The sequence below is a fragment of the Grus americana genome, chromosome 4, assembly GCF_028858705.1.
Source record: "Grus americana isolate bGruAme1 chromosome 4, bGruAme1.mat, whole genome shotgun sequence".
NCBI classification, from domain to species: Eukaryota; Metazoa; Chordata; class Aves; order Gruiformes; family Gruidae; genus Grus; species Grus americana.
In genome coordinates this window covers 16,888,145-16,914,192 of record NC_072855.1, presented here as the reverse complement: position 1 = coordinate 16,914,192, position 26,048 = coordinate 16,888,145, and the positions used below count along the sequence as shown (strand labels likewise).

Sequence of the window (26,048 nt, the reverse complement as noted above, 5' to 3'; positions counted from 1 at the left end):
CCTGCAGGAGGATTTCTGGCAAGTCAGTACTGGTTTTCAGGAAGGTAGCCTGTGTTTTACCAGAGACTGTAAAGCATGGAAGAGACTTAAGTCTCATCTTAATACCAATTTTGAAGTCTTAGTGTCCTTAGAGTCTCTTTGACCTGGAAGTACCTTGGAAGTCAAGGTGTTGGTGTAGGATTGGGCTGACTGACGCCATGAGGTGTTTTTATTATTTTGCTGTCATTCTTGCAAGTGAATGGTCTGAACACCAAGGTGGAGATTAAAAACGTTTTTATTAGGTAGTGCTACTGAAAAAGGCAACAGAGGCACAAGTATGCCAAGCAAAGGCAGTTTGTGCTGGGTGCTCTCCAGTTTGAAGTGGGCAACTTGTCACGAGCAGCGTGTTCCAGGCATCCCCACCAGCGGCACTCTGGTAGATCACAAAAGATGTTTCAAAGATAAGCTGGTCTGACAGGTGGGAAAGTCACTGCAGTGATCACTGGCGCACTCATCAAGCATGTGCAACTTCCCAAGTCAGAAAGGGGCAGAAGTTTTTCTCTTGCCTTTTGTTTAGTTTTTTTGGTCTGTTTCCTTGGAGGCCACTGTGGCCCATGCAGAAGTGAAGGAGTCTTACCTAGCCCCAGGTAGATGAAGATGTTTTGTTGGAAATGCAGGGGGTGGTTCAGTTTATGTTTCTGAAGTGGCAGTTGGTTAAACCGCTACGATTTTTGTAGATTCAGAACATTCTCAAACGTGTAAGCATCCAAAGTCATCTTAATGCTGCTCAGCTTTAGTGAGCTATGAGTAAAAATTGAGTTGACTTCTCCAGCTCCAAAGGAGAACCTTGAGATAGTTTGAATTAATAGAAGGTAATAATTGCCATCAACTACAGTAACATCAGGTGGCTGACTAAATGCATTGTGTAACTGTTGTGAGGTGACATATTGTCAGAAGTGCAATTCATACATTGTTGCTTTAGTTTTGTTTCCCTTGGAGCTGTCCCAATGCTCTGCTCTGTTTGTTTTTGAAAATTCACTGACCTGGAACTATGCATAATTGTTCTTCCCCCCTCTTTCAAGTACAGGGTATGTAGTAGATCATCATATTCACAAACCTCAATCTTTTCTCTCTTTTCTATCTGGCTTGCTTTTACAAGTATTGATATGTTCAATTTCCACAGAAAATTGCAGGTTATCTTGCACTTTACTGTTTGCTTGCACGCACTTTAACGAGCTCTTTCTTGTTTTTACCAGAGATGGTGCGCTGAGTCATATCCATGAGAGGCTTCTGTACCACTCCAAAGCAAGAATACATTAAAGAATAATAGGTGTGAAGGTACACCAGTGTTTTCCTGGCTAGAAAGCTAACCCACGAGTGAATGCATTGAAGATCTCTAGACTTGGTGGGACAAGTATCTCTACCTCCAATTTTATGAATACTGCTAGCTATGGCTGTGGAACTCTGTTTGCTGCTGCTGCTGTTTTGTGGAAGTACTATTTCAGAGGTACAGCGTATATACAAACCGCCTCCTGGGACTTTGGATTTTGGATTTGTACCAGCCAAGACGTATGATACAGGTGCATACCATGAACCTGGGCCAATAGGAATTTTGTTTAAAATAGTACATGCATTTCTGTACTTAGTGCAGCCAAATTCTTTTCCTCAAGGTAAGTAGATAAACTACTTTATTAAAAAAAAAATTGTTATTGATGCCTTCATCCTGTTGTAGATACCAAGACCATAATCTGGAAGTAAATGATATGAAGGGCTTTGTTATAGCATGTGTTCTGGCCTGGAAATGTGTACAGTTCCATATAAAATAACATTTTTCTGCTAGGCATAGTGGGGAGGAAGTTGTTAATGAAAATGAAATGTTGATGAAATTTCACAGAACTTTGCTTACATATCTCAAAGCTGTCACTGATGCACTTGAGGCTTTTTTTTCTTCTTAACTGAAACTTTTTTCTTATGAATGCTCAGAAGAATGAGATAGGAGTAAAGCATAAAGTGCTTTGTATTTAATATTAAATCCATAAGAGACACCTCTGAGATTTGCATATTATAAGCAGTCAGGTGGTTATAATGTTACAAAGTTTAGACTAGGAAATGGAAACTTAGCAACTTGAAATAAATTTCATTCATTTCCACATTTGTGCATCCACAGTCAATTTTTATATAAGGGCAGTTCCATTACAGAGTCACATGTAACTTCCTGTTCCATTGTAAGCTGAAGACTTGAAACTGTATTTTCTTTATTGAGTTTTGGGGTTTTTTCCATTCCTTTCCTACTAAGTTGTCCATTTTCTAAAGGAAAAGTTAAGATATGAGAAGCATGTGCTTATTGAGGTTGCATTGATTAAAAGGTGTTTTTGAGAAATCTGTGGATATGGTAGCTTTATCAACTTAACTTTCCAGTATGCTTTTTCTTTTCATTTAGTTATTAAAAGAAAATGCTAATGTGTTTGTATAAGATTGGCATTTAAAATTATATTGAGGTGAAGCTTTAATAAAATCTAAGAATGGCTTTGGTTTGTAATTGATTCCTTTTGCTGGTTTAGCTGTAACTGCATATAAAAGAGTTTGTATTATTTTGTAATACGTCTTTCAATTTACGTATAAAAACTTTTAGTAATTTAAAGTCTTAAATTCTTTGGTCACGTACCTGTATGTTACGTTGTGAACTACTATTTGCTTGTCTTTTTGATGTTTGTTCAATAGTTGTAGAAGCATGAGCTCAAATGAACTTGAATGAATGAATTCTATTTAGACAAATGCCCGGAGTCCCAGATGTTAACCTGGAGAGCAAAAACCTGGCCTGTTCCCTGCAGGGTCTGTCTTCTGAGCAGATCTTACACAAGGTGTAATGAGGGCAATTGCATGAAGCTGACAGTAATGTCACCTTTTGGAGGAACTGTTTCCAGATACCTCTGCTTTTGTGGCCTCTTTCCTTACATTAAATATGCAAATGAACTGTTTACCTCTTTGAGACCTGATATGTTAGGATTGTCATCTGCATTCAACTCTTAGAAACAGGCCTTTGTTCTGTCTAAAGCCCTGTTTGAATATTTTATTCTATTATGATTGTGGAAACTTGATTTCAGTGAGGTACAGGAATGTGGTTTGTAACCTTGTGTGTCAAGGTTAATATTATGTGTCCTAAGGATGTAAATAATTATTGAGTATAGAATTTATGAGCAAGGTTATAGTCCTGTGAGACTACTTGTAGTAGGTTCTGCATCAAGTAGGTGTTGTGAAATGCAGCATTAAAGGGAAGAGACATCCAGAAGTAAATTACTTTGTTGTTAGCTTGTAAGCTTTGAACATCTCAAACCTCTCCTTCCTTCCTTGCAGATACTTTTTGCCAAATCAGTTGTTTTTAGAAGTTTGCCTTTGTTTGCATTAGGTGAAGTCCTTTTCCCATTCCCCCACATACCTCACTGCAAAACACAGATTTGATGGATCATGTCGGTTTGAGTCATACCATTTAATTGGTTAATCCCCATAATCTCTTTTGCCATATGCTGTTCTATTTTCACATTCAGTTTATTAATGGTGTAGTTACATATTTGAAATGCTTTTTTTTTAAACTGCCAACTTGAAATAGAGTTAATTCTGATTCAGAGATGAAAATAAACATAATCACAAATGGGCACAAAGCAAATCTTTTGATGTTTCTAACTCAAAACTTTGTCATTCTGATTGAGCTGGGGTGCTTCGGAAGTTAGCTCCAGGTTGATGCCGCTGTATTGCATGTAACTGTAACATGGAGGAGAAGTGCAATTCATGTGCAGGACTTGTCATCAATCACTTTGACCATAGTAATCTTATACTTTTTTTCTAATACTTGGAAGTACTTGGCGTTTGGTTTTCCAGTCCACTGTTAGTACTCTTAACTGGGAAGAAAAAACGTTACAGGATTGTGTAATTGCATATAGATATTTCTGCCTTTGCAGGTAACTCTTGTGCTTGCTGTAGTGCTCTGATGGAACTGAATGTGTTACAGTATAACATTCATTCTCCTTCAGTCCCAAGTATGCCTTTTAAGAAGAAAGCTAGTATGAGCTTTATACTGTTATGATAAAGCAAAACATGAAGTACATCAGAGTCTTTAGGAAACATTGTTCTTAAAGTATTTGCATACTGTTAAGCCTTAACATTTAAATAAATGTTCTTATATATTACTTAAAAGTTGGAAGGGATCACTTCATTTAAAGAAAAAGTCAAGAAATATTTTGTAAGTTTATTGGGGTTTGGTGGTTTGTTTTTTGGGTTTTTTTTAGTTAAATCCAAGTGAGTAATTATTTACTCACTTCTAAATTTATTCATGCCATCTGGTTTGTGGACATACAACTTAATCTAGGTTTAGATTTAATAGGTAAGTTATTAATGGGATTAAATATAGTGCTTGTGTAAAGCACAGTAACAGAACCAGGGCAAGGAACTAACCCCTTAAGGTTTTTTTTTTTAAATTGCTGAGTCTTTAAGACCAGCACTGTGCTCTTTGGATATGGCAAGAAACTAGTTTAAAAAAATGAACTGGAATATCTGATTGCAATGCTTCAGTGAGTGTAAATAGATTCTGCTTTAAACTCCACCAATCAAATACTTTTGTCCTCACTAGATGATGATTTGGTGTAAATGGGAGTGAATTTACTCCCAAGTGTAAACTGTTATGCAGGTAAACAGCCTCCACTTTGAGTTAATGATACACTGGAGTGAAAAAGATTGTGTTCAGTCATTGGTTTGCTACCTGAGGCTCAGTAGGTAGGTCACTTGCTGTGCCTTGTTTTCTCCATTTGTAAAATGCAGATGATGGTGCTACTACTCCTTTTTCTTGAGGACTGTGTAGGATACAGCATCATTATTCTTTCCTGTTAATAGCACCAGTTACAATAATAGATGATAATAGGAAAATTACAAGTTGCTTCTATCACTCGGCTAAGAGGACATCTAACACAGCAAGTTGTCAGTTTTTCTCTTGCTTAGAACTTGTAAGCCGAAGAATTAATTTATTAATAAAGTTAAGTCAGTTCATGGCTGTGACATAGTGCATGTCACCTGTTGTGTTGGAGACCTTCAGATGTGAACTTGGTGTAGACAGGGCATGGTCAGTATGATCCTCTGGCTGCAGTGAATATCTTATCATGGCTTTGTCTTTGTTCCCATGGAAACCAGTTGTTAGTTGCAGTAAGACGATGTTAATCTGAGATTCCACTTGCCAGCAGGATGTGCACAACAAATCTTCAGCTTCACAGTTTGTGTCTTGTAATGAAAATCTGAAGAGTTCATAAAGGAAACAAGCTGGGAATAAAGCTTCTGCTCCTATTTTTAGGTGAAATAAGACAAAAACTTGCAGGCCTGTTTACCTTACTCTGCTGTATCTGAATGTATTGCAGGACGGCTGTACCACTTATGAACTGCTTTGTTCCAGCTTCTCCTTTTTATTCTGGATAACCCTGTTTCTGCTGAAGTGGGAATAAAACTTTAACATAAAAACGAACTGTTGACTTTCCTGGGCAAAACATAGTATGGGGGTTTAAATGTGCTGTTTGCCTAGGGGGACAAGAGCAAGCTGGTTTTTAGACCTGAACTACAACTCTCAATTCTTTCTGTTTGTGGAGTCTCACTTGTGGAACAGTTTGAGCATAAGACTGAGGATCAGAACTTGACTATTTTAATGCAAAGTCCTGTCTCTGACCACTTTTGGTCTTCCTTTCTCCTCACCTGGGCAGCCTTTAAAGCAGCTACAAATTGTCAAGTTCAGCAAGTTAGTCTTGTGTTCCCATCTCTGCAATTAATATCTCACATGAGTGTGTTCAGCAATTAAAACATTTTCACATGAAAAATAAAATCACATAACAATGTGAAAATCCACAGTGTATCTCTAGATAGTATAGCTGTAATAGAAAATGCGTATGCAAACCCCTGTTGTAGGGTAGATATGATGAGCTCCTAGGATACTGATTTTTTAAATTTTTTTATTTTATTACATTAGCTGTGTCGGATGTGAGGTTCTAGAACAAATAATTACAACACCTTGTCACCCCCTCAGTTAAACTTGGAGAGTCAGAATATTTTTGTGTGTAAAACTAACTTTTTTTGCCTTTTGTAACTATTTCATTCTTGGCTGTCCGTTTCCACTTTAGTTTTGCTTCCTGTTAGTAATAAATCTTCCACAACTCCCCTACAAAAAAAGCCCCAAACACGTGTGTGGATGTTGCAGCATTGGAGCTAAACTCAGCTACACATAGCTAGTAATGCCCTTTTGTTTTTGAGGCTTTCCCAGGAACGCTAGGCATGTCCACACCGGCACGTGGTGAAAGGGCTGTACTCTGGCTCTGACTTATGTGCAGATGCTGCAGTTCAGCAACGTAAGATGCTGCTGAGGTTCCCAAAGCAATTATGACCTTTTAATAAGAACTTAAATTACAATATCTTTTTTCCAGTTGTGTGAAATCAATTTTAGTTTTGGCATGGAACTGCACTGATGTGATAGACTGCTTTTTTGAGCTAGTGTTTGACACCTATCCCCCTGTGCAGGTGAGTTGGTTTTCTTATAGCTTATGGAACAGGGTTTGGAGCACAGATGCAATTGCTGGTGCAGGAACTGAGAAGAAGGGAGGAAGAGCAAGACCTGCCCTCTAGTAAGTTAACTGTTAGATTGGCTAAGCTGTATTGTGAAATGACAAGTCAGTAGCTGTAGAGTCAGTGCCTTCAGCACATCCCTGTAACTGGTTGGTTTTGTTGGTTTCTTTTCCCAGCGCTGTGGGGAGAGCCGTGATGTGAATTTAGAGTAGTAGCTGAAGTGTGTATATCAAAAATGTGGGTTTCAGTGACAGAGGTTACATAGAGCAATTAGTGGTGGTGCCATTTGGGTAGGACTGGAATAAGAAGGGGGATTTTTAGCGCTCCTTTATTTGGTAATATGGTGTATACATTGAAAGAAATGTCTTGTGTCTGACGTTGGAAATACTGGGGAAGATGGAGCAGCAGGAAAATACAAGCTAAATTAGCCTCTTTCTGTGCCCACTCGTATACATTTAGGGAAATAGTGTTCAAAAAATCATTGCTCACTTCATGCTGGGAAGTTGACATGCTCTACTTGATGACATACAAGTAAACAAGCAACACTCTGAGAATGTTTGTGAAGCAGATTTAAGGCCTGCTTTTTTATTTCTTAGGTGTCAGAAGAGTAATTCCTTTTTCCCTGAACTATTTCAAACTGCAGACTATCTAACAGATTGCTTGTCAAAAGGATTTTTTGTGGACAGGGGGGAGACAGAGACTTGAGGGAGGGGAGGCTTATACAGATTATCTACTAGAGGCTATTGCAGGAAACTATGGTTGGAGACATTAACACTTCTCTTATGTCCTCCTGCCCACTTTTTTTGGATTACATAAACAAGGAATCTCTTTTGCGGACGAGTATTAAGTGGAAAATATGCAAGTGATTTTTTAATCAGTGTAGTGTAGCTGATTGTCTGAAAGCCTTGCACTGTACACACATCTGGAATCCTTTCTCTACAGTTATCCTCAGTGCTTGCACTGATCTGGTTAATACTGCCTGCCAGCTGTGCCTGGGAGAAAAAAAAAATGCCTTGACAGCAGTTGGAAAATGACAATCCAGCTTCACAATTTCAACACTATTAGGACAGAAGAGAGAAACTACTGAAAATGAACCTCAAGCAGAGTTTGAGGGAGTTGGTTACGTTCTGTGGGCAGGATGTTCAGAAGTGGCATGACCACAGGCAGTTGTGGTAATAGGCTGGAGGGCACCTCAAGCAGTGGTGCCTCTTGAAGGCTAGATTATAATAATAAATAAAATAGGCCTACAGTTGTGTGGTATTGAGACTCAGCTCATATTTCCCAAACCTAAACTGCCTTTCACCCCTTCCAAATTGGACAGCTGTGTCCTTTCTGTCTGTTGGGAATGTTTCCTGGCAAGTGGGTTGAGCATTTTCTGGGTGAGGTACTGAGTTGTCTCAGGAAACCTGCTAATAGTTACAGCATGGGCAACGCCAGGCCAGTGCCTGAAACTGTCCTGACCTGTTTCTGTTTGTCTGTGGACATTAATGTGAGACACAAGGTATAACCAAAGAGCTGATCAGCGGTGTTCCCTGCCTTGGTGCACAGGGAACGAGTTCTGAGTGGAGCTAAATCCAGGAATGCCGACTACAAGGAGGGGAGGTACAGGATGATATTGTGACAGAATGTGGCCTTGTTGTTTGTTTAGCATTCTAAGTAAAGAAACTTCATTGATAGGGTTTCTATATTAAAAAAAAAAAAGCAAAGGTACCATGTCCTAAAAATACATATATCTAGATAATTAGTACTGTGTGGTCTGTGTGTTGGGGGTGGGGATGGTAACGTTAGCTATGTTGACTGGAGTGCGGTGTCTATGTACTAGCAATTACAGTAAAAAACTAAATTAAGCTCTGTGTGCATTCATTTTTAACTCTTCTAAAAGGCTGGCCATCCTATTTTGTATCTCATAGCAAAGAGACAAACAACTTGGGCATCGGCATGGTCAAAGCCTAAGTTTTGCCTTTCAGATGCCAGTGCACAATCACCATCAGAGTACACCATGTGAAGAAGGCGCGTCCCTCCCTCTGTTAACAGAACTAGTCAGGAAATCTAAACCACTAAAAGCATTAAAGCTTATTTAAAATTTCCAGAGCATACCTGCAGCATCTTTTATGGTGAGAAGTGGGATGGAATAGGTTTTAGGTCAGCCACATTCTCTGGTAGTGTGTATTGTGCGTGAAGCTCTTTGAAACTTACCTGTGACTGCAGATGTCGTGGGAGTTTTCAGGCCACTCTGAGGCTTCATCATTTTTCCTGGCTTAACGATGGCAACTACTTTGCTGTCCATCCTCCCCCTCCGTTTAATTTTTGCAGGCTTATCTATCTGCGTAGTGTTGAACCTCATACTCTTTTCTAATTTGTAGTTTATGGAACTGACCAGGAGGGGGGGGGAGGGGATGTCACTGAACTACTGGAATAATGTTTTCACAAGCTTTTAAGGGACTTAAAATTCAATTCCTTCATCATCTTGGCCTTTATGAAGCATTTTGAGTTGATCATGTGAGATACTGTATGGATACTGCCCTTTATTGGAAAAGCAGTCATTTGACTTTCTCTTTTCTTTGTTATAAACCATCATAATTAGATAACATTAGCCTAGCCCTCTCACTGATTATTTGTGTGTGTGTGTGTGTCTGACAATTTGCTTAGGTTGTTTACAGAGCAACAAACTCCTGGGTCTTGTCTGGTGATGGCTTGTTCTTGAATGATGTCAGCCAAAGTAATAAGATTTTGATAGATCTTTGCAACATATCTTCTTTCCACAGTCCTCATATTCAATGTTTAATTACGTTGAAAATTACGAGAATTTGCATTTTTTTCCTCTCCTTTTTTTCTCCCTGTATTTTTGCTTTTCAAGATGCTTTGTGTAACTCTTAGATCTTAACAAAAGTGATGCTTTATTCTAAGTGAATACGCACTATTCAGAAGTTGCTGGAGGAAACTAAATGTATAGGTATTAATTTTAGTGGATTTTGTCATTCTTTTGGCAGTATTAAATCTTTCCATATTGGTATTAAAACTTTTGAGTATACTTCTCCCTTTTCCACAAGCAAGTTATCTTGTAAGAAGGGAAACCAGCTGCCATGAATATCAGCTATTTTAAGTTTAAGCTGACTAATCTATCAGTATATACATCTTTGTAAGCCTACCAGTTACAACAAAAACCTACAAACCTGCTTTGACACATTTTTGCAAAAAACAGATGTATTTCTTCTCATCTAAGAACAGTTCTGTGATTACATTATGACCTATATTTCATCGTATCATAGTAAAGATATTTCTTTTCTCTGAAAATATACCAAATCATTTTTGATAACTTTAAACAGTGATTACAGTTGTGAATGTGAATAGTCTTACTACTTACTAACTATTACTTTGTCTGTTTAACTCAGCTGAAAGATGCCTGGATGTACCTGTACAGAACAAATACAAACTTGAGGCCCAATTAACTTTCTTCAGAGCAGCAACCTTTACTTTTGCTTTGATTTTTTTTTGAGTGAAGTAGTGATCTCTGTAGTACTTTGAACCGATATGCATGCCACAGTTATCAAACATGTGGAAAACAGTGGCCCATGCAGAAATGGGAAAACAGGGAATTCTGAGGAATCTCAGTGAAGCTACCAGAACACTAGTCACTGAGATAATTAAAAGCTGGTACCAGCAAGGCTCCAGCATGCCGTTCCCGAATATCTTTGTTCATATTTCCAATAATTCAAGTTGGGCAATATAAGAGACCATTTTCTGTGCTTTTCTCAGTTTACAGCAACTTCTGAGGAGAGAAAGGAGTAGAAAAAATGTTGTTGTTCATACAGTCTAAATATTTACTATTTTGATCAAAGTTACAAATCTAGTATGTCTGCACAACCCACACTAGCAAGAAGTTGCTCATTCTCTGCAGTGTGCTGAAACAGACAAGCATATACAGCGCACCAAGTTAAATCTTTGCCAGTAATCTGTTGTAAATCCTTACCAGATGGTGGCCTAAGGAGAACTTTAGGTAGCTGTCGCAAACAAAGTAAGTGTCAAAAAATAGCTGCCATGGCACAAACAATGTGCTACAAAAGTTTTGTTGCCCTCAGAAAATGAGAGAATGCAGTTTCTGTGTGGAATACTTCTTCAAAGCCCTCTACTTGAATTTGTATCTGTGTGATGTATGCAAATTTATTACAGCCTCCTAAGCAAAGATTTTTCTAAAGGCTTCTCTCTTTTTGTTCTTTTTCCAAAACTTCAGCAAGAAGTAGCAAAGAACAACTAGAAGGTCCCTGCAAAGGTTATTTTCAAAGGAGAAATCTTTCATTCTAGGTGTCCTGCAACAGTCAGTATTGTGGCTATTACTTTTTTTCTTCAAATCTTTTCCTCACCAGGCTCTTTAATGTTGTCTGTGCACATTGATGGAAAGCAGAATGTACTTAAACAGAAAATGTGACTGCACTAAAGGAATAAACTCAAGTTTGGGGCAGCTGTAAGATGTGATGATTTTCTGTGGAAGACTTAAATTACCTGTTTGGTCTTCCTGACTAATAACAACCTTGAGGAAGCTAAATTTATAAAACTTCCATTTTCATCCATATTTTTGGGAAATTGGGGAACTTTTTGTCTGCTTGAGTGAAGTTCATTGACTGTTACTGTTGTCTGATCCACTGCTGTATAATTTCTTCAGTGGATCAATGGTGTTTTCCATCAGGAAGGGTGCAAAGGGGGTCTCCTTAATTTCATGTCCTGGTTCCTTAAGCAGCTGTTGCTGCTCTGCATTCCTCATCTTCAGCAGTCATACCATGCTTAGTCCTACCTGTGCTCTGGTTAAAGCTCACCCTATTTTGACCACTTGTACAGTTTCAATCCTGCTCATAGGTGTTCATCTCTTCATTACCTGCTTCACATTGCAGCTCTGCCCCCTCTCACATTGCCCCTCAGTGCATCCAGTATAAGCTAAGACTCATTTCTTGGTGGTCTAGTAGCTTGTCCTTTCAACTATGAATAAAGCAGTATGTGCTTTCCAAGTCTGCCGAGACTGTAAAAATGCATTTACACTTTTTTGCTTGTGTCATATTGTGTGTTGCTGGATTTTGAAACTAAGCTTATTTCTCTTGCTTTTGATCAGCATGTAATTAAAGAATGTGGAGTCAGAGAATGGGAATGGACAATGATCATGTTGATGAGAGGAAACAGCTTACTGAAGGCAGAAGAGGGTGAAAAGACAGATTACTGTAGCAGATGAGAAGTTAAAATACTTAAGCAATTTAGTATGTATTTGTCATTTTTTACCTCCATTCAAACAAGTTCTTCCAGACATTGTAGAATAACAGGTTCTAGGGCTTCATTTTGCATGTCAGTGGTGAGTACATCAGCAAGGTTCCTTTCTTACTTGCCTCTTTTTTCTTGCGCAAAGGCATGGCTGATGGTTTAAGATCATAGGTTTTGCACGTTATTTCTTTAATGCAGGCGAATAAACAGGTGATTGAAAGATAATTTTCTTTCACCATATCTGTAGTGTAAGTAGGTGGTCTTGTGTATGGGCTTCAGAAGTGAGGGAAGGCAGGTGTTGTTCAGGAGTTGCGCCCCAAGGGAAGAGAGCCAGAAGAGCCTCTTGCAAGGAGCTGGAGGGTGGAAGCTGAACCAGCCTGATGTTCCCAGGTTTGTGCAGGAAGATCTTGTCTGTGAGACTTCCCACTTGGCCTACAGAGTGAGTTTTCTTCTTGCTCTGAGCAAAGAGGATAGACTGCATGGGGTGAGCAATGTGGCAGTGCAGTCTCTGCACCAACGAGCATGGTGGATTCTTCAGCCATCAACATTGCTGAACTCTCACCTTGCTCTGCAGCAGAACCAGTGCCAAGTGATGGGTGCAGGATTAGGGGCAGTAAGAGTGAGCAGAGCCATAACGTAGGTAGTGGCAGTAAAGGGGACCAAAGGTTACCCTGAGTTACCCACTGAAGCACACCTCTTCAATGAGACCTGAATTTGACCATAGTAAAGGCTAATGGCTAGAGGCTTTCTAACTTTGGGGAAGCAACCAAAGCCCTACTCAAGTCAAAGCAAGTATTTTAAAATGTTAATAAACTGAACTTGCAGTAAAACTTCCTGTAAGATACCAGAAAGATTTTTATCTCTGAAGTCTGAAAGGCTAATACAGCTTTCCTAGTTTTCTTTGACTTTCAAGAGTTACTCATTAGTCTGAGTCATAATTAGGAAAATAGGAAAAACCTCAAGCTTAAAGTAATTTATTAATTTCAGACTAATTATTGCTATGTATTTGTGACACTAAATGTGGTCAAACTGACCCATATTCAGAGAGATGCTGAACTGTTCAGTGTGTTTGTAGTCCATTGACTCTGTATATAATAGATCAAGGGGAATGGGATGAAATACTATTTTTTGCGCTAGAATGAGATAGCATTAAAGCAGTTATTAATTTATCATGTATATTATCTATGTAATTCTCCCCTGTTCTGAAAAATCTCCATCCAGTGCGACATGAATGCTTCAGTCATGGTTCTTTTTGGTTTGCTTGAAGTCCTTTTCAGAATAGAAGCCTAATATGTTATATTATGCATAAAAAGATAAATTAATTTCTGGCATAATTTGATTAATACTGGAGTTGCACTATAACTGAACTGTCTCAGTGGAATTGTTTGAGTGAAGAGAAAGCATAACATTCCCAAAGGTTTTACTCCAGCTGTTTTCCTGTCACCTAGGTTTGAAAAGCTGTCTTGGCAGAAGAATTTGTAACTAATTTATGTTGGTACTTAATAGCCAGATAGCTTATTTTTAATCTCTATTATTTTTGCTATCCTTTTTTGTAGAGCAGTTCTAAGAAGCAAGCCTAGTGCTAACCTTATTTTCTTGCCTGGGCAATGAGATATTGAGTGTATGTACACAATACTCATGCAATGCAGGAGTTGGTGATTATTTTTTTTTTAACTGGAGCTTCTCACAGGTGCTTAATATTTCATCACAAATTGCATTGGTAAATTAACAGTTCATCTGGCTAGTTAGATTTACTAGGGCAGATGGCATTTCGCATGTGTGATGAGAGCAGGAAGGAGACAGAGCAAAGCAGCAATATAATTAGCTGTGTAAGTGAGCCTCACAAGGTAAATCTCTTTAGCACAGAACACGGTTTATCACTGGGGTTAAAGCCTTGGATTACTGGTACTGTGAAACAATGTGTGCAGCTGGTCAAGCTGAGATTTCAGAAGTAATCCTGTTAATTTGAAAGTAGAGGACACCACTTTTTATCACACCTTCCTAGCAATTTTATGTTTGAAACAGAAATCAACATCAAGGTGCTACTCTACCAGTAATGCAGAAGAGTTGTGTGGAGCTACCTTAATTCAATTTTAAATAAAAACTTATTTGAATGCTAGAGATAAGATGTCCTAGCTAGGCAAGAAAGATGCTTCATAAAAGCAAACCAAAATCACAGGCTGAATTAAATGTGAGCTGAGGTGTTTCTTCACTGCTACAGTAAGCAGTGTAGCCATATGTGAAAACATGATGCTTGTGTTTACACAGTACCTGGCACAGGATGTTCCCTCACTTAACCCTGAAGCACTGCAGTTGTAACTGTGATTACTATTGATGTGTGTAAAACCTAATAGAATCATAGAATGGTTTGGGTTGGAAGGGACCTTGAAAGACCATCTAGTCCAACCCCTCTGCAATGAGCAGGGAGATTCCTGATGCTGCAAAACCACTAAGGCATGTTTGTGCTTACAGGTGTATGGGTGAGTAACTGCAGGTAATCTCACATTCAGTTATAGCCAAAATTATTCTTTATGGATGTATATATATGACTTCCCCATTTCATCTGAAATGAATTAACTAGGAATATGTCTAATCCAGTTGATACTGAAGGCTATTGAAATAGTAAATTCGTGGCAAAGACTGCTCAATCACTGTGTGCTGCCTGGTGAGAAAAATACCCTGAAACATTATGTTACTTCTGAAAATCATTGCAAAGTAATATAAGTAGTAAATCTTTATTTAGCGGGCAAATCTCACATTCTGGAAAATTAAGGGGAAAAAATGGGCTGTGTAATAGTGGCCATTATGCTATCTATGAAACCTGTATTGTTCTCATTATTTAATTTATTCAATTAATGTGGTACCTTTTTGTATGTATTTTCAGGCTTTCTTGTTTATTCTAAACCTAAAGGTGTTTTGTTTTTGGATGAACAGGCTTTAGAGCCTCTAAATTTCAAAAATGCTTGTTTCTACATCAGTTTGTGATAGTGTATTCAGGTTGATTTCTGTTGGGTTTTTTTGACTGGCAGGCTATAAATTATGGAAACAGTATAAATAAAAAATGTGAATTAGGAGCATTCTGAGCAATTTAAGCATATCACAAGTAATCAGAGCAGGGGTTTTTTTGTTGTTGTTCGGTGGGATTTTTTTTTTTGGTGGGGGGGGTGTTTTAGGTTTGGGTTTTTTTAAGTATTAGATATTCTCCTTGGAGATACTCAAAACCTGACTGGATGTGGCCCTGGGTGACCTGCAGTGGGTGACTTTGCACTGAGCTGGAGGATTGGACTGGACAATCTAGGGGGGGATCCCTTCTAGCCTCAACCATCCTCTGTTTCTCTTGAGTAGTTTTACATGTGCATACAGATGCCCATAAATATATGTGTGTGTATAGATGTATGTAAAACTTTGAAATGTTGAGGTTTTTTAATTTTAATTTATGATGGGGACAGATGCTCAACTGGAAGAACGGGTAAATTCTTTCAACTTTTATATAATGGGAAAGGCTAATGCTTTTAAAATTTCATCTTGTACCAATTCTCGACAGTAGGAAATGTATCAAAGGCAGTTTTTGTCAATAATAAAATTTAGCTTTCTCACATGCTTCCTGGCAGTGCTTTCACTGCTCCATTAAATAATTTATAATAAAAAGTCATGATGAGTGTAGGATAACTTTGGAATAATTTGGATCAGAATGGACCTCCAGAGGTCATCGGATCCAATCTTTTTCCAAAGCAAGATGAACCTCTGAGTGAGGGGCAGCCTGGAAGAGAGGGCAGGTTGGCCTTTGAGTAGCAGCAAGGAGGGTAATTCCACAGCATCCTGGGCAGTTGGCTCCTGCATTTGGAGGTTGCAGAAGCTATTCCTTTGTCTTCCTTCCCAATTGCATTCTCACTTAAACTGGTAGAAGTTTCTCTTTAGTGGCTGTTCTGCAGTGTGTTTTCATACAATGCTAAAAGATTGACTGTGTAAACAACAGGGTCGTTTTAGCCCTTTTACTGCTTGCTAAAAGACATCTAGCTGTAGAGAAAGTTCATTGCATTTATATTTTGTGCACCAACATTTCTTAAATTTATTTACGTGGTAAGTATATAGACATAAAAAAGAAGAAAGAAATGTTATCTCTGCTGAAGAAGAAAAAATTGTCTAACAACCAGTGTGAATGGTATCTTTGGGGTTTGTGCAGTTCTGCCTCACTTGGCTGTATACCTCGCAGCTGCTGAAACTCCCAGAGAAACACAGATGCTGCCTGGGGTGGCCTCCATACAGGGAGGACTATGCTGGTCCCAGTGTGCAGGATGTCTCAGAGCTGCAGCAGCGGATCAGTTGTGTGTTGCCCATGCAGTGGTGTGTGCCCTTTCTTTGAAAAGATTTGCAGGGATAGTAACTCTTTTGTTCTTCCTGGGTGCTCATTCTACATGTATTTTGGGTTTACTTCTGTTATTGTGGGATTCAGCCTTATCTTCTACCTTATGTATAATCTTTCCAAAATGAGGTTGCCTCACCATAGAGAGTCCTTGATAATCTACTGCTAGCACTGTTTCTGCGTTACAGAATATACTTCCTGTCTGGATGATTTGTGGCTTGACACTCCTGAGATACGTTAACAGATTTTTGGGGTTTTTTATTTTTTAATTGGCAGTCTTGCTGGCTGCAGCTTCCTTGCAGGCAGTACGTTCCTTAAAACAGCAATTGTTGCTTCACCATTGTGTATTTTCTTTCCTTGGATGCAGTTTTCTGTGAGGGTACTCTTCAGGATCTCTTCAACTTGCAGATCAGTCGAGTGCAGGGTGTTGGGGAGGGAGGACTATGGGCGCTGTTTGCTTAGGGATTTGTTTTTCTGAGCCACGTGCAGGATTAGAGAGGAGTGAGATCGCAGTCACTGTGAACTCACTGAACATATTTCACAAGTGCTACAATAAATTCTGAGAGGGCTTGGATTTTTGGGAGGTAAACAATCAGCTTTGAACCTTGAAGTCCTTTATGGATCCCCAGGATAGGTAACTTACTGGAGGTTTTTATCAAGTACGTTCATTTGCATATGGGGAGACTAACGATAGGGCAATAGTACCATGAAGTCCAGCTCTGTATGAACATGGCGGGGCAGAGTGCTGCTGCTTGGTGTAGTATGCTCCTTCCTAATGTGTTTCCCCTTCATCAGAGGAGACCAGAAGTTCAGTCAGTCATTTTTCCCAAACATCCAAACACAGCTGCTTTTACACAACCTAGCATGGAGCACACCCAGAGCTGCTGATGCCCTCTGGGGCAGAGGGTCTGCAGAGCTGGTGGTGCCCCTCTTCAAGTGGAGGGTGTCACAGCAATGACTGGGAGCCACAGTTCCCAGCATAGTTCCTGTAGGGTTGTCAAAACCTCCATAAGAGCAGGCTGGTGATGTCCCCAAAAGGGATCTATTCATTCCAGCTGCTGGGGTTTACTGAAAGAAACTGGTGTGGTGAAATGATATTTATAATGTTAAGTGGCACTATTTGTGTTAAATTCCTACTTTTTTTTCTGTGGTTGCTGTATTTTGTCTATATTGTGAACAAGTTAGAAATTAGTATGTTAGATGGAGCTGCACACACAGTAAGTTGGCATGTGTTAGGCTTTCTGATTTGTTTTGGTTGTGTTCCATACAAAGGCTGTTGGTCCAGAGGAGAGAAAAAAAGATTGGGATAATGTTGGCAAGATAAGGGCCTTCTTCTTTGTACCATTCAGTCAAGAAGTCATCATTAACATGCTTGTTTTGCATATTATGTAATCTAATGCACTCTCTGTGTGTGTGTGTATATATATGTATACTTGGCATAAACACGAAGCAAAGCTGTTACCCAGAATATTGTCCAAGTAATTGATAAGTTTGTGATTAACTTTTAATAATTTTATGGTATGGAGGATGACCTTGGAAAAACCTTTGCTGTATTTCAGTGGGAATTGATTAATTGATAGATAACCTGGTTATCTTCCTGTGAGCTCATAAAATATACAGTTGATTAAAAATTGTTACTAGACAGGTTTATGGAAACACTTATGTGCTTGCCTATCTTGTTGATGTCTGTTCTTAATTTCATCTTGCCTATCTAACAGTAGAATTCATACCATCCTCCTCTCATTTTTATAATTTATGTTGTTTAAAACTCTGGAATATTCTTGCTTATTTTCAGATCTCATCAGAAAATTAGCACAGCAGAAGTTTGGAAATACACAGGGCGATTATCAAAAGGTAAATTGTCTATGTGTATCTGCATAAAATAATGAAAACAATGACTTTGACTTTGAAATTCAGTTTTGTTTCTAAACCAGGAAATAGTATTTTAAAGCTATAACAGGCTGCGAGGATGAAATTTGTGAATAACAAGTCTGATGGTTTCATACAAAATGGGGGACCAAAACCTTTCAAAAAATATTACAAAGAAAATTTTATAGGCCACTGTAAAGAAGCTACACAGAGTTAAGGGTCACTTATAAATTCCAGCCATAATGTGATTGTGGTGTCTGTTGCATGACGATTGAAAGTTCTTTGTATTGAAAAATATTGCTTTTATTTAAAAACGCTTAGAGAGAACCATTACTGCTCAGCTCTTATGTTAGCTTCAGCTGTTGTCCTCAAAAAGTTGAATTTATATGCTGTTTGTGGTGCCTTTGTAAAACAAAGTTTCCATAGCCTACTTATAAAGTATATTTTAGTTTATGTAGTGCGCTAATCACATCAAGGATATTTCCATTCTCTCTGTAGGTTTGTGGTTATCCTGTGGCAGTTTAAATTCTTAGGATATCTGATAGCAAGAAAAGATAGAATGTAATGTGCTATTCTCAAGGACAGTAGCCCATTTTCGAAACAGTATTGCTGATTGAGTTGCTGCAGTAGGAACCTTAACCATGACCACACAATGGACAAGTTACTTCATTATGAGCTACTTACTTGTAGTCCCTGCGGTGTGGTGTACCTGTCAGGAAGATGAGTATGGTGATTGGCGTACAGGCACTGAGCTACTGCTTTGAATCAGGATGACCTGAATGATCTTGGGATTTGAAGGGGGAAAGGAAAGCCTTGTGCTTTCGTGTCTTCCTGACAACTATCCTGTTGCTCCAGTAGCTTGATAACCTCTGCATGACATCCAAGTGTGTGAGTATTGTTGTTATGCTGCATCAAGTGACTCTTGCCAGTCCCATATGCTTGTTTGGTGGGGTCGTTGTGAGAGTGATGCCTCACCGATTGTGCCTGCGCACCCAGCAAGGAATGTGGGGCAGACTTGGTTGGCAGAGTCTTTGGACAAAACTGTTAGACCATAGGTGCTATATATGAGCACAACTATAGTATTTAGTAACTAGTACATAAGTCATGAGAAATTTGAGACTAATAACAGCTGTAGTTTTGCGTAGTGGAGGCACTTGTTAAAATACTGTGTGATTAGACATGGACCTGTTGGAGCAAGTCCAGAGGAGGGCCACAAAGAGGATTAGAAGGCTGGAGCACCTCTTGTGTGAAGACAGGCTGAGAGAGTTGGGGTTGTTCAGCCTGGAGAAGAGAAGGCTCCAGGGAGACCTTATAGCAGCCTTGCAGTACCTGAAGGGGGCCTACAGGAAAGATGGTGAGGGACTGTTTACAAGGGCATGGAGCGATAGGACAAGGGGGAATGGCCTTAAGCTGAAAGAGGGTAGATTTACATGAGATATTAGGAAGAAAATCTTTACTGTGAGGGTGGTGAGGCACTGCAACAGGTTGCCCGAAGAGGTTGTGGATGCCCCCTCCCTGGAAGTGTTCAAGGCCAGGTTGAATGAGGCTTTGGGCAACCTGGTGTAGTGGAGGGTGTCCCTGCCCATGGCAGGGGGTTGGAACTAGATGATCTTTGAGGTCCCTTCCAACTCAAACCATTCTATGATTATAGGGCGGCAAATGCAATATTAGGCATGTTTAAGAAGCAAAACAGATGTGGGCTGTTTATAGGTGCTAATTCTGACTGGAATACAATGCAAAACTTTAAAAGCAATTTGGAAAAGGAAAATATATCAGGACAAGTAGAGAGTCCCTCAAAAGACAGAAGCATCAGTGAGAGGTAGCTGTGAAGAGGCCAGCATGGCTGTAGATGTGCCCCTGGAGGAATTTCTAATGGGGACAGGGAGCGTGAATGTCACTGAAGGCTGCGGGTAAGTAGTTAGAAATGTTGCCTGTGGTTTTGATCACTCAAAGTCAGGGAGAATGAGCTCAGACTAGGATGAGTCTGGAAAGTGTCTATTAGGGCGGTCTGGGAAACATGCAGGTCTTCAGAGGAAACTGGAAAAGTTTGCTTGTCTTAGGAAAATAATTTATAAGGGGTGTGATTACTCTTTTAAAATTTATGTGGAGAGGAAACACCAGGAAGAAAACACTCCTATTTGGGCAAAAGATAGTGCTGTCACAGAAGCAAAGGGGCAGAAATGGGCCACATGCAAATCCATGTGAGAAGACTTGCTCACCAAGCGTTGGGAACAGTCCTTCAGTGGCAAGAACAGGATATCTGCTTCTCATATTTACCCTGTTAAATTTCTGCTGTCATTCCTCCACATCTCTTTTTTTTAAACCTATTTGTAGAATGTGTTAGTGACCCAAGAGGCTCTTCCCGCTTCTGAGCTGTGTGTCCCAGTGTTCCCAGTTGGACTCTAACCATCGACATCTCACTGTCCCCTGTCAAGGGGCAGCAATCTGCCAGGACAGCCCAGCAGCTGAGCACAGCTGCTGTGCCTGTTCAGGGGGAGCCAGCTCGCTGCTGCCATTGTTTTACTTCTGCTGAGACATGCTTCCTTAAAACATTAAAAAATCATACTTGGTACCAGATTTATAAGGGAGGGTAAGCATTTGTTTTCTTCCCATTAAAAATAAGTTCCAAATATGATTTTTAAAATGTTAAGCATATTGTATGGTAGAAGATTCATAAAGATGATGCTGGAAAAAAAAATAGAGTATTTCTGATTCTCACACATCAGACTTTGGATTGAGAGGTCTTGCCGTCTTTAGCTTGTCCGCTTCCCTTTTCTCTTCCACTTCTGAGAAAGGACAAAGTGTTATCAGCTGTGAATTTGTCATACAGAGATGAAGGGGAAAAATACAAGAAATTCTATTTCCATTGTGGAAACAAAGGGGAAATTGGGTTCTTCTGAAATTCATGGCATTGAATATTTAGTTTTCGGTGTTTTTCTGAAGTTATAGGTAAGAAACCAGTTAAGAACCTGTTAATAGACTTCTTCAGTCTTTCTTGAATGTCTTTTTTTACTTTTACACTGATTGACAGATTGGTAGGAGTTGGAAGGGATCTCTAGAGATCATCTAGTCCAACTCCCCTACTAGAGCAGGATCACTTAGACCATGTTGCACAGGGGGGTGTCCAGGCAGGTTTTGAATATCTCCAGAGAAGGAGAGTCCACAACCTCTTTGGGCAGCCAGTTCCAGTGCTCTGTCACCCTCAGAGTAAAGAAGTTTTTCCTCATATGCAGATGGAACTTCCTGTGTTCCAGTTTGTGCCTGTTGTCCTGTCATTGGGCACCATAGAGAAGAGTCTGGCCTCTTCCTCCAGACATCCACCCTTTAGATATTTATAAGCATTAATAGGATTAAATTTTTAATAATTGAAAATAAACCTCTACATAATTAGTTAAAAGTGAGGGTGAATTTTGTGTGTAATGTGTTAATATCCCAAAACTTCCATTAAAGCTGCCAAAATACAATAAGCAATGAAAAGGAAAAGTTAGTCAGGAATATCATATCAGTTATGACAGGTGGAATTTGTGAAGAAATCACTAAACCACAAAGTAATACAATATCTGGCCTTTTCTTCTGTGAGATGTGAATTATGTGAAACAGATGCTCAGTGCAGAAATAACTGGTCTGTTGCTGGTTTAAGATGAAAATATTTGTTAGACAAATCCTAGATTCCTTTCACTTATCAAAGAAACCAGAAATTTTCGGCTATGTATTTTATTATAAATATTCTTCCATAATTATTTACTGGTGCTTCTATGTATTATTTTACTTCAGTGGCTTTTTGTTACTGTTTCTGTGTTGTTAATTGTTTTGGTCATCGTTAATTATTCATTATTCACATGATTTGTTTTTGTGCATGCTGCCTGTGTATTATACACATTCTCCATTTGTTTTGACTTCCACAGCCAGAAAATGTTGTCCTCACTCTTCAGGTAATGTCTTCTGGTAGATGTACAGCTTTGAAAAGAAACTAACCGTGTCTGTATGCACTACTTCTATTAAAACATCCATAACTGTTTTCAATGTTATTTTAAATAGTGGTTTTCCATCTAACCTATTTAAAAATAATTTGTCAAATAATTTCTGAAGTGTTAAGCTAACTAAAGGACAAAACAATCATTCTTTTGCTTCTTCCAAGTGTCTAGTTTATGTTCTTCAGAAGGGATAACAGCTTTTAACTAGCAGTTAATAACAATAATAAAAAAAAAGGTTTCATCCTAGAATTGGTAATTAGGTCAGAAATTTGCAACTCTGCTAATGGTGATGGTTGCTGTATTTGGATGAGTTGGTAATTAGGGATTGTGAGGAAGGGCATCAGCAAAGCTGGAACTGGAGCATGATTGATAGCTTGTGAGAAATTGTAACTTGTTTTGCAGGACAATACACAGCCTCAATTTCATCCTTTTACTGCCAAGTTGCCCTTGTGCTGGTGGATTTGTAAAATAGGACTCAAAGTACTAGTGTGACAATTAGTTGCCCTAATATTGGGAAAGGGAATGAGAAGAGAGATTTATCAGGGAAGACAGACCATTGGGGCGTGCCCACGCTGTGGTTGGTGTCTAGCTCTGTGCCACAGACACATGCCCCGTCCGGTTTTGGATGTGTTAGCTTGTGTTTGCAGCAGAGGGAAACAGCACAGCCAGGTTGCAGCTTGTCCCCTGGAAGCCATATCGCCTTGTGAAGGGCTGTGCTAGGGCTGTCTGGCCCAGCTCCTTGGTCCTGGGGCACTTGCACTGCTCCCAGCTTAAAAGCTAGTTAGGGTATTGCATTGCATCGTTCCCTTTCACTCCTTCCAGCTTTTGAAAGCGTCCTTGCAATTGCTGCTGCTTTGGTGTTTGGCAGCAGAATAATGTCTTTACCTGAGAGAGCTTAAAATCCACTCTTTCATGTTTCCAGTCCCTAAGCAGTTTTAACTTCAGGAGGTTGGAGAAACCTTTGCCATTGCAATCGATCATCCAGTGAAGTACTTCCCATTTGCTGTTCATGTGAATCTTTCCACTCATAACTGATTAGAAAGGAGAACAAGCTAAGCCTCCCTCCCCTGCTCCCAGATGAAATGTTGATCTAGTCAGCCTTGCTGACATTTGTGGAGCCTTTTTGGAAACAGATGTGAGCAACAGTGAATTTGTGGTCTGGGAAATCAAATGTATTTTTTTTTTTTTTAATCCTACTTCAATTGCATTGATTCACATTTGTTTCTTGTGAGCATACTTCTTTCTTAGCACTTGCTCCTGTAGCTTACCTAGCTAATATTCTAGCTAAATAATTATTAGCTATCAGTATCTACAATGTTATGTATTTTTCTGTTAGAAAAGTTGTCAATTAAATGAAATACACCAAGTCCATAACCTTGGTAACTTAGTAGATGGTTTAGTCTGTAGTTTGATGGGTTTTTTTAATTATTTGCTCTATATTGATTGCAGTTACTGTGTGATATATGCTGTTACCACTATTTTTGTCTGAATTACAGGCCATCTACTATGAAATCGGTTTTATAGTCTCCGCAACCTTGGGATTGCTATTTATTTTGTTACTGCCTCTTGTGGGACTTTGCTTCTGTATGTGTCGTTGCTGTGACAACTGTGGTGGGGAAATGCATCAAAGACAGAAGAAAAATGCTGACTGTCAGAGGAGCTGTTTTGCAACATTTCTTTTTGTTGCTTCTTTAATAATAAGGCAAGTGTAATAAAGAGAACAATATGAAACTTGGTATAGCACTAATTTTGCAGTGTCATATGACAAATAATGTTACTGTATTAGCTACAGGTATAGCAATTATTTTACTAGACTAAGTAATGTTATTGCTTATTAAAGAAAATGTGATTGTGTTATGAAAATACTGCTACCATGACTCTCCACAGGTCATTATGTACTCACTTCAGAGGAATGTAGGTGTGAAACAAAAAATTAAGCTTGAATTTGGCAAACGAAGCTTTTGCCAGCCTCAGAATGGCAGTTGCAGAATGTTACATTAAACTTAAGAACATCAGGTGCTGTGTCCTATGTTCAGTCGCCATCCCATAGAGAACTTGAGGTACAACATACTGCTTTGCTCTTGATAGTGTAGTAGTGGCAAGAAAAGCAATTGCGTGACCTCCTTCAGTATATGCTGTCCTCCAGACCTTCTTACTAGTTCAAAATAATGGGTTTTCTTTTGGACACTGAGTTGTTTAAACCATGTGGTGCACTCACTGTAAAATCCTGGAGTTTGGAGACATTTTTGCACTAATTGGTGTTAGGAGCACACTCCTGTGCTGGGTGTGTAGCGGGTGATGACAGGCTACAATCAAGACTTCCCTGTAGATGCTTTCAAAATACATTGTTTGCTTTCAGGTTTTTTATTTTCCTTCAACTTCTTCATATTTTCACCTCCCTACTATCCTTATTTTCTGATTATATTTAAAAAAAAAAAAATCAAGTCTTTTGCTCTATACTGGTGGCTGTTCAGTCAGGTGGGACTTACTTTGTTACTTCACTGTAATCTAGAAATTTTTTTTTCTTTTTACTATGGTTTGTCATGACAAATTGAGACCTTGCCTGTGCTCAAATGTAGGACACACCAATATCAGGTATGGGAACGTGCTCTTTTCTCCCAGACATCACTAACCAACATGACAAGTATTCTGAAGACCAGAAAGCCAAATGGTATTGTAGGTAATAAGTGCATCCCTGCCGTGATGACAGGACAAAAGTTCTTCATAGTACGATGGTGCCTCAAAGAAAGTAAGTTATTAAATTACCTCTCAGCGTGCCAAAACAGAAGGTAGCCCACAGAGCTTGCCAGCTATCTTTACACCACATTGCAGGATGCTATGTTCTGGTTATAATGGCTGAGGAATGTTGCCGGTCAGCAAAGAAATTAAGAGGTCATCCCCCTTGTTGGTCTCTAATTTTGCATTTGCTGCCAGCTATTCTTGTGGTATTAAGCATACACTATTCAGCATTGGCGAATGCTTCTTCCTAGGTCATGACTAGCAGATCAGCGATTCCTAGTAACATACTTTCCAGGACTAGGGAAACAGCCTCTCTAACTCACCCTTTTTCTTTTTTTTTTTTTTTTTATCGCTTTTGTATCATCAGGAGTATCAGATGCTCACCCTATTACCTGAAGGGAAGCATTGGCCTGAGCTCTGTCTGCAGGTTTCCACAGGTGGAGATAATCTCGTATGACTCCCTGGCTAAGGCTGTAATGCTTGGAGTGCTGTGCAAGGCAAGATAGGACTTTACAAGGCTAATATTACTGACCCCAGCCTGGCTGAGTGCTGAGGTCTCCAGTATGCCTCTGAACAAAGCAGGATTCTGCTGCCCTTCCTCGATCTTCTTTCACAAGGGAAGAGAAGATGCTGTGCCTGGATCTATTTAAGCCCAGGTCAGCTTGCTTACTGTTACGCAGAAACACAAAAGGACAGTCTCATTGGTAGCCACTGCCCCAACAAAAAAAATGGAGAAAGCCTGAGATTTACTGACAACTGTTTCTCCATTTCATTTACTCAGACTGAGTCTCCTTGTGGATTTATTCTTTACTTTCCCCCCAAGTTACCATGCAATTTCAGCTTAGGAGGAAGATTTACCTGTAGTTGTTCTTCCCAAAACCTCACATCAAGGACTCTGCCACAGTTGCATACATAAGCTGTGACAATAATCAAACGAGTTTAGTTCTATGCAAGTAAAATGTTTAAGGCTACTTGCATTCAAAGCCAAAAGAACAAAAACTTGAATGATCTGTGCTAATACAGGGTTACTTCAAGATGTATCATGAAATTGCTAAGGTGGGTCGTCTCATTGTTCAGGTATAGTTTAAAGTTCACGCAGCGTTGGGGGCTTCCTTTGGGAGTATGTCTCCCAAACCCTTGCCAGGTGACTAGAACACTGTAGACTCCTCTACCAAGGGCTATGCCGCTTCAGAAGATGCGGTTAGCAAGGCATGTATCCATCAGAGTACCCTGAACCCACACCTCTGCCAGTGGAGCTTTGTTTTAACAGCCCTCCAGTGGAATGTATGTGC

The 26,048-nt window shown here is 39.4% G+C and overlaps 1 protein-coding gene across 14 annotated transcripts in view; it reads left to right on the top strand.

Moving 5' to 3' along the window:
- Positions 1–26,048, top strand: part of PROM1 (prominin 1) — a 66,232-nt gene that overhangs the window by 6,653 nt on the left and 33,531 nt on the right. For 12 of the 14 annotated variants that reach the window (XM_054825015.1, XM_054825017.1, XM_054825019.1 and 9 more), the window contains 4 exons: positions 1,236–1,649; positions 17,970–18,028; positions 21,949–21,975; positions 23,514–23,719. In XM_054825015.1, the coding sequence (XP_054680990.1) occupies positions 1,430–1,649; positions 17,970–18,028; positions 21,949–21,975; positions 23,514–23,719 (512 nt within the window). In that variant the 5' untranslated portion in view covers positions 1,236–1,429. The remainder of the gene's footprint in view (positions 1–1,235; positions 1,650–17,969; positions 18,029–21,948; positions 21,976–23,513; positions 23,720–26,048) is intronic. The other 2 variants (XM_054825024.1, XM_054825018.1) reach the window with 1 other exon arrangement.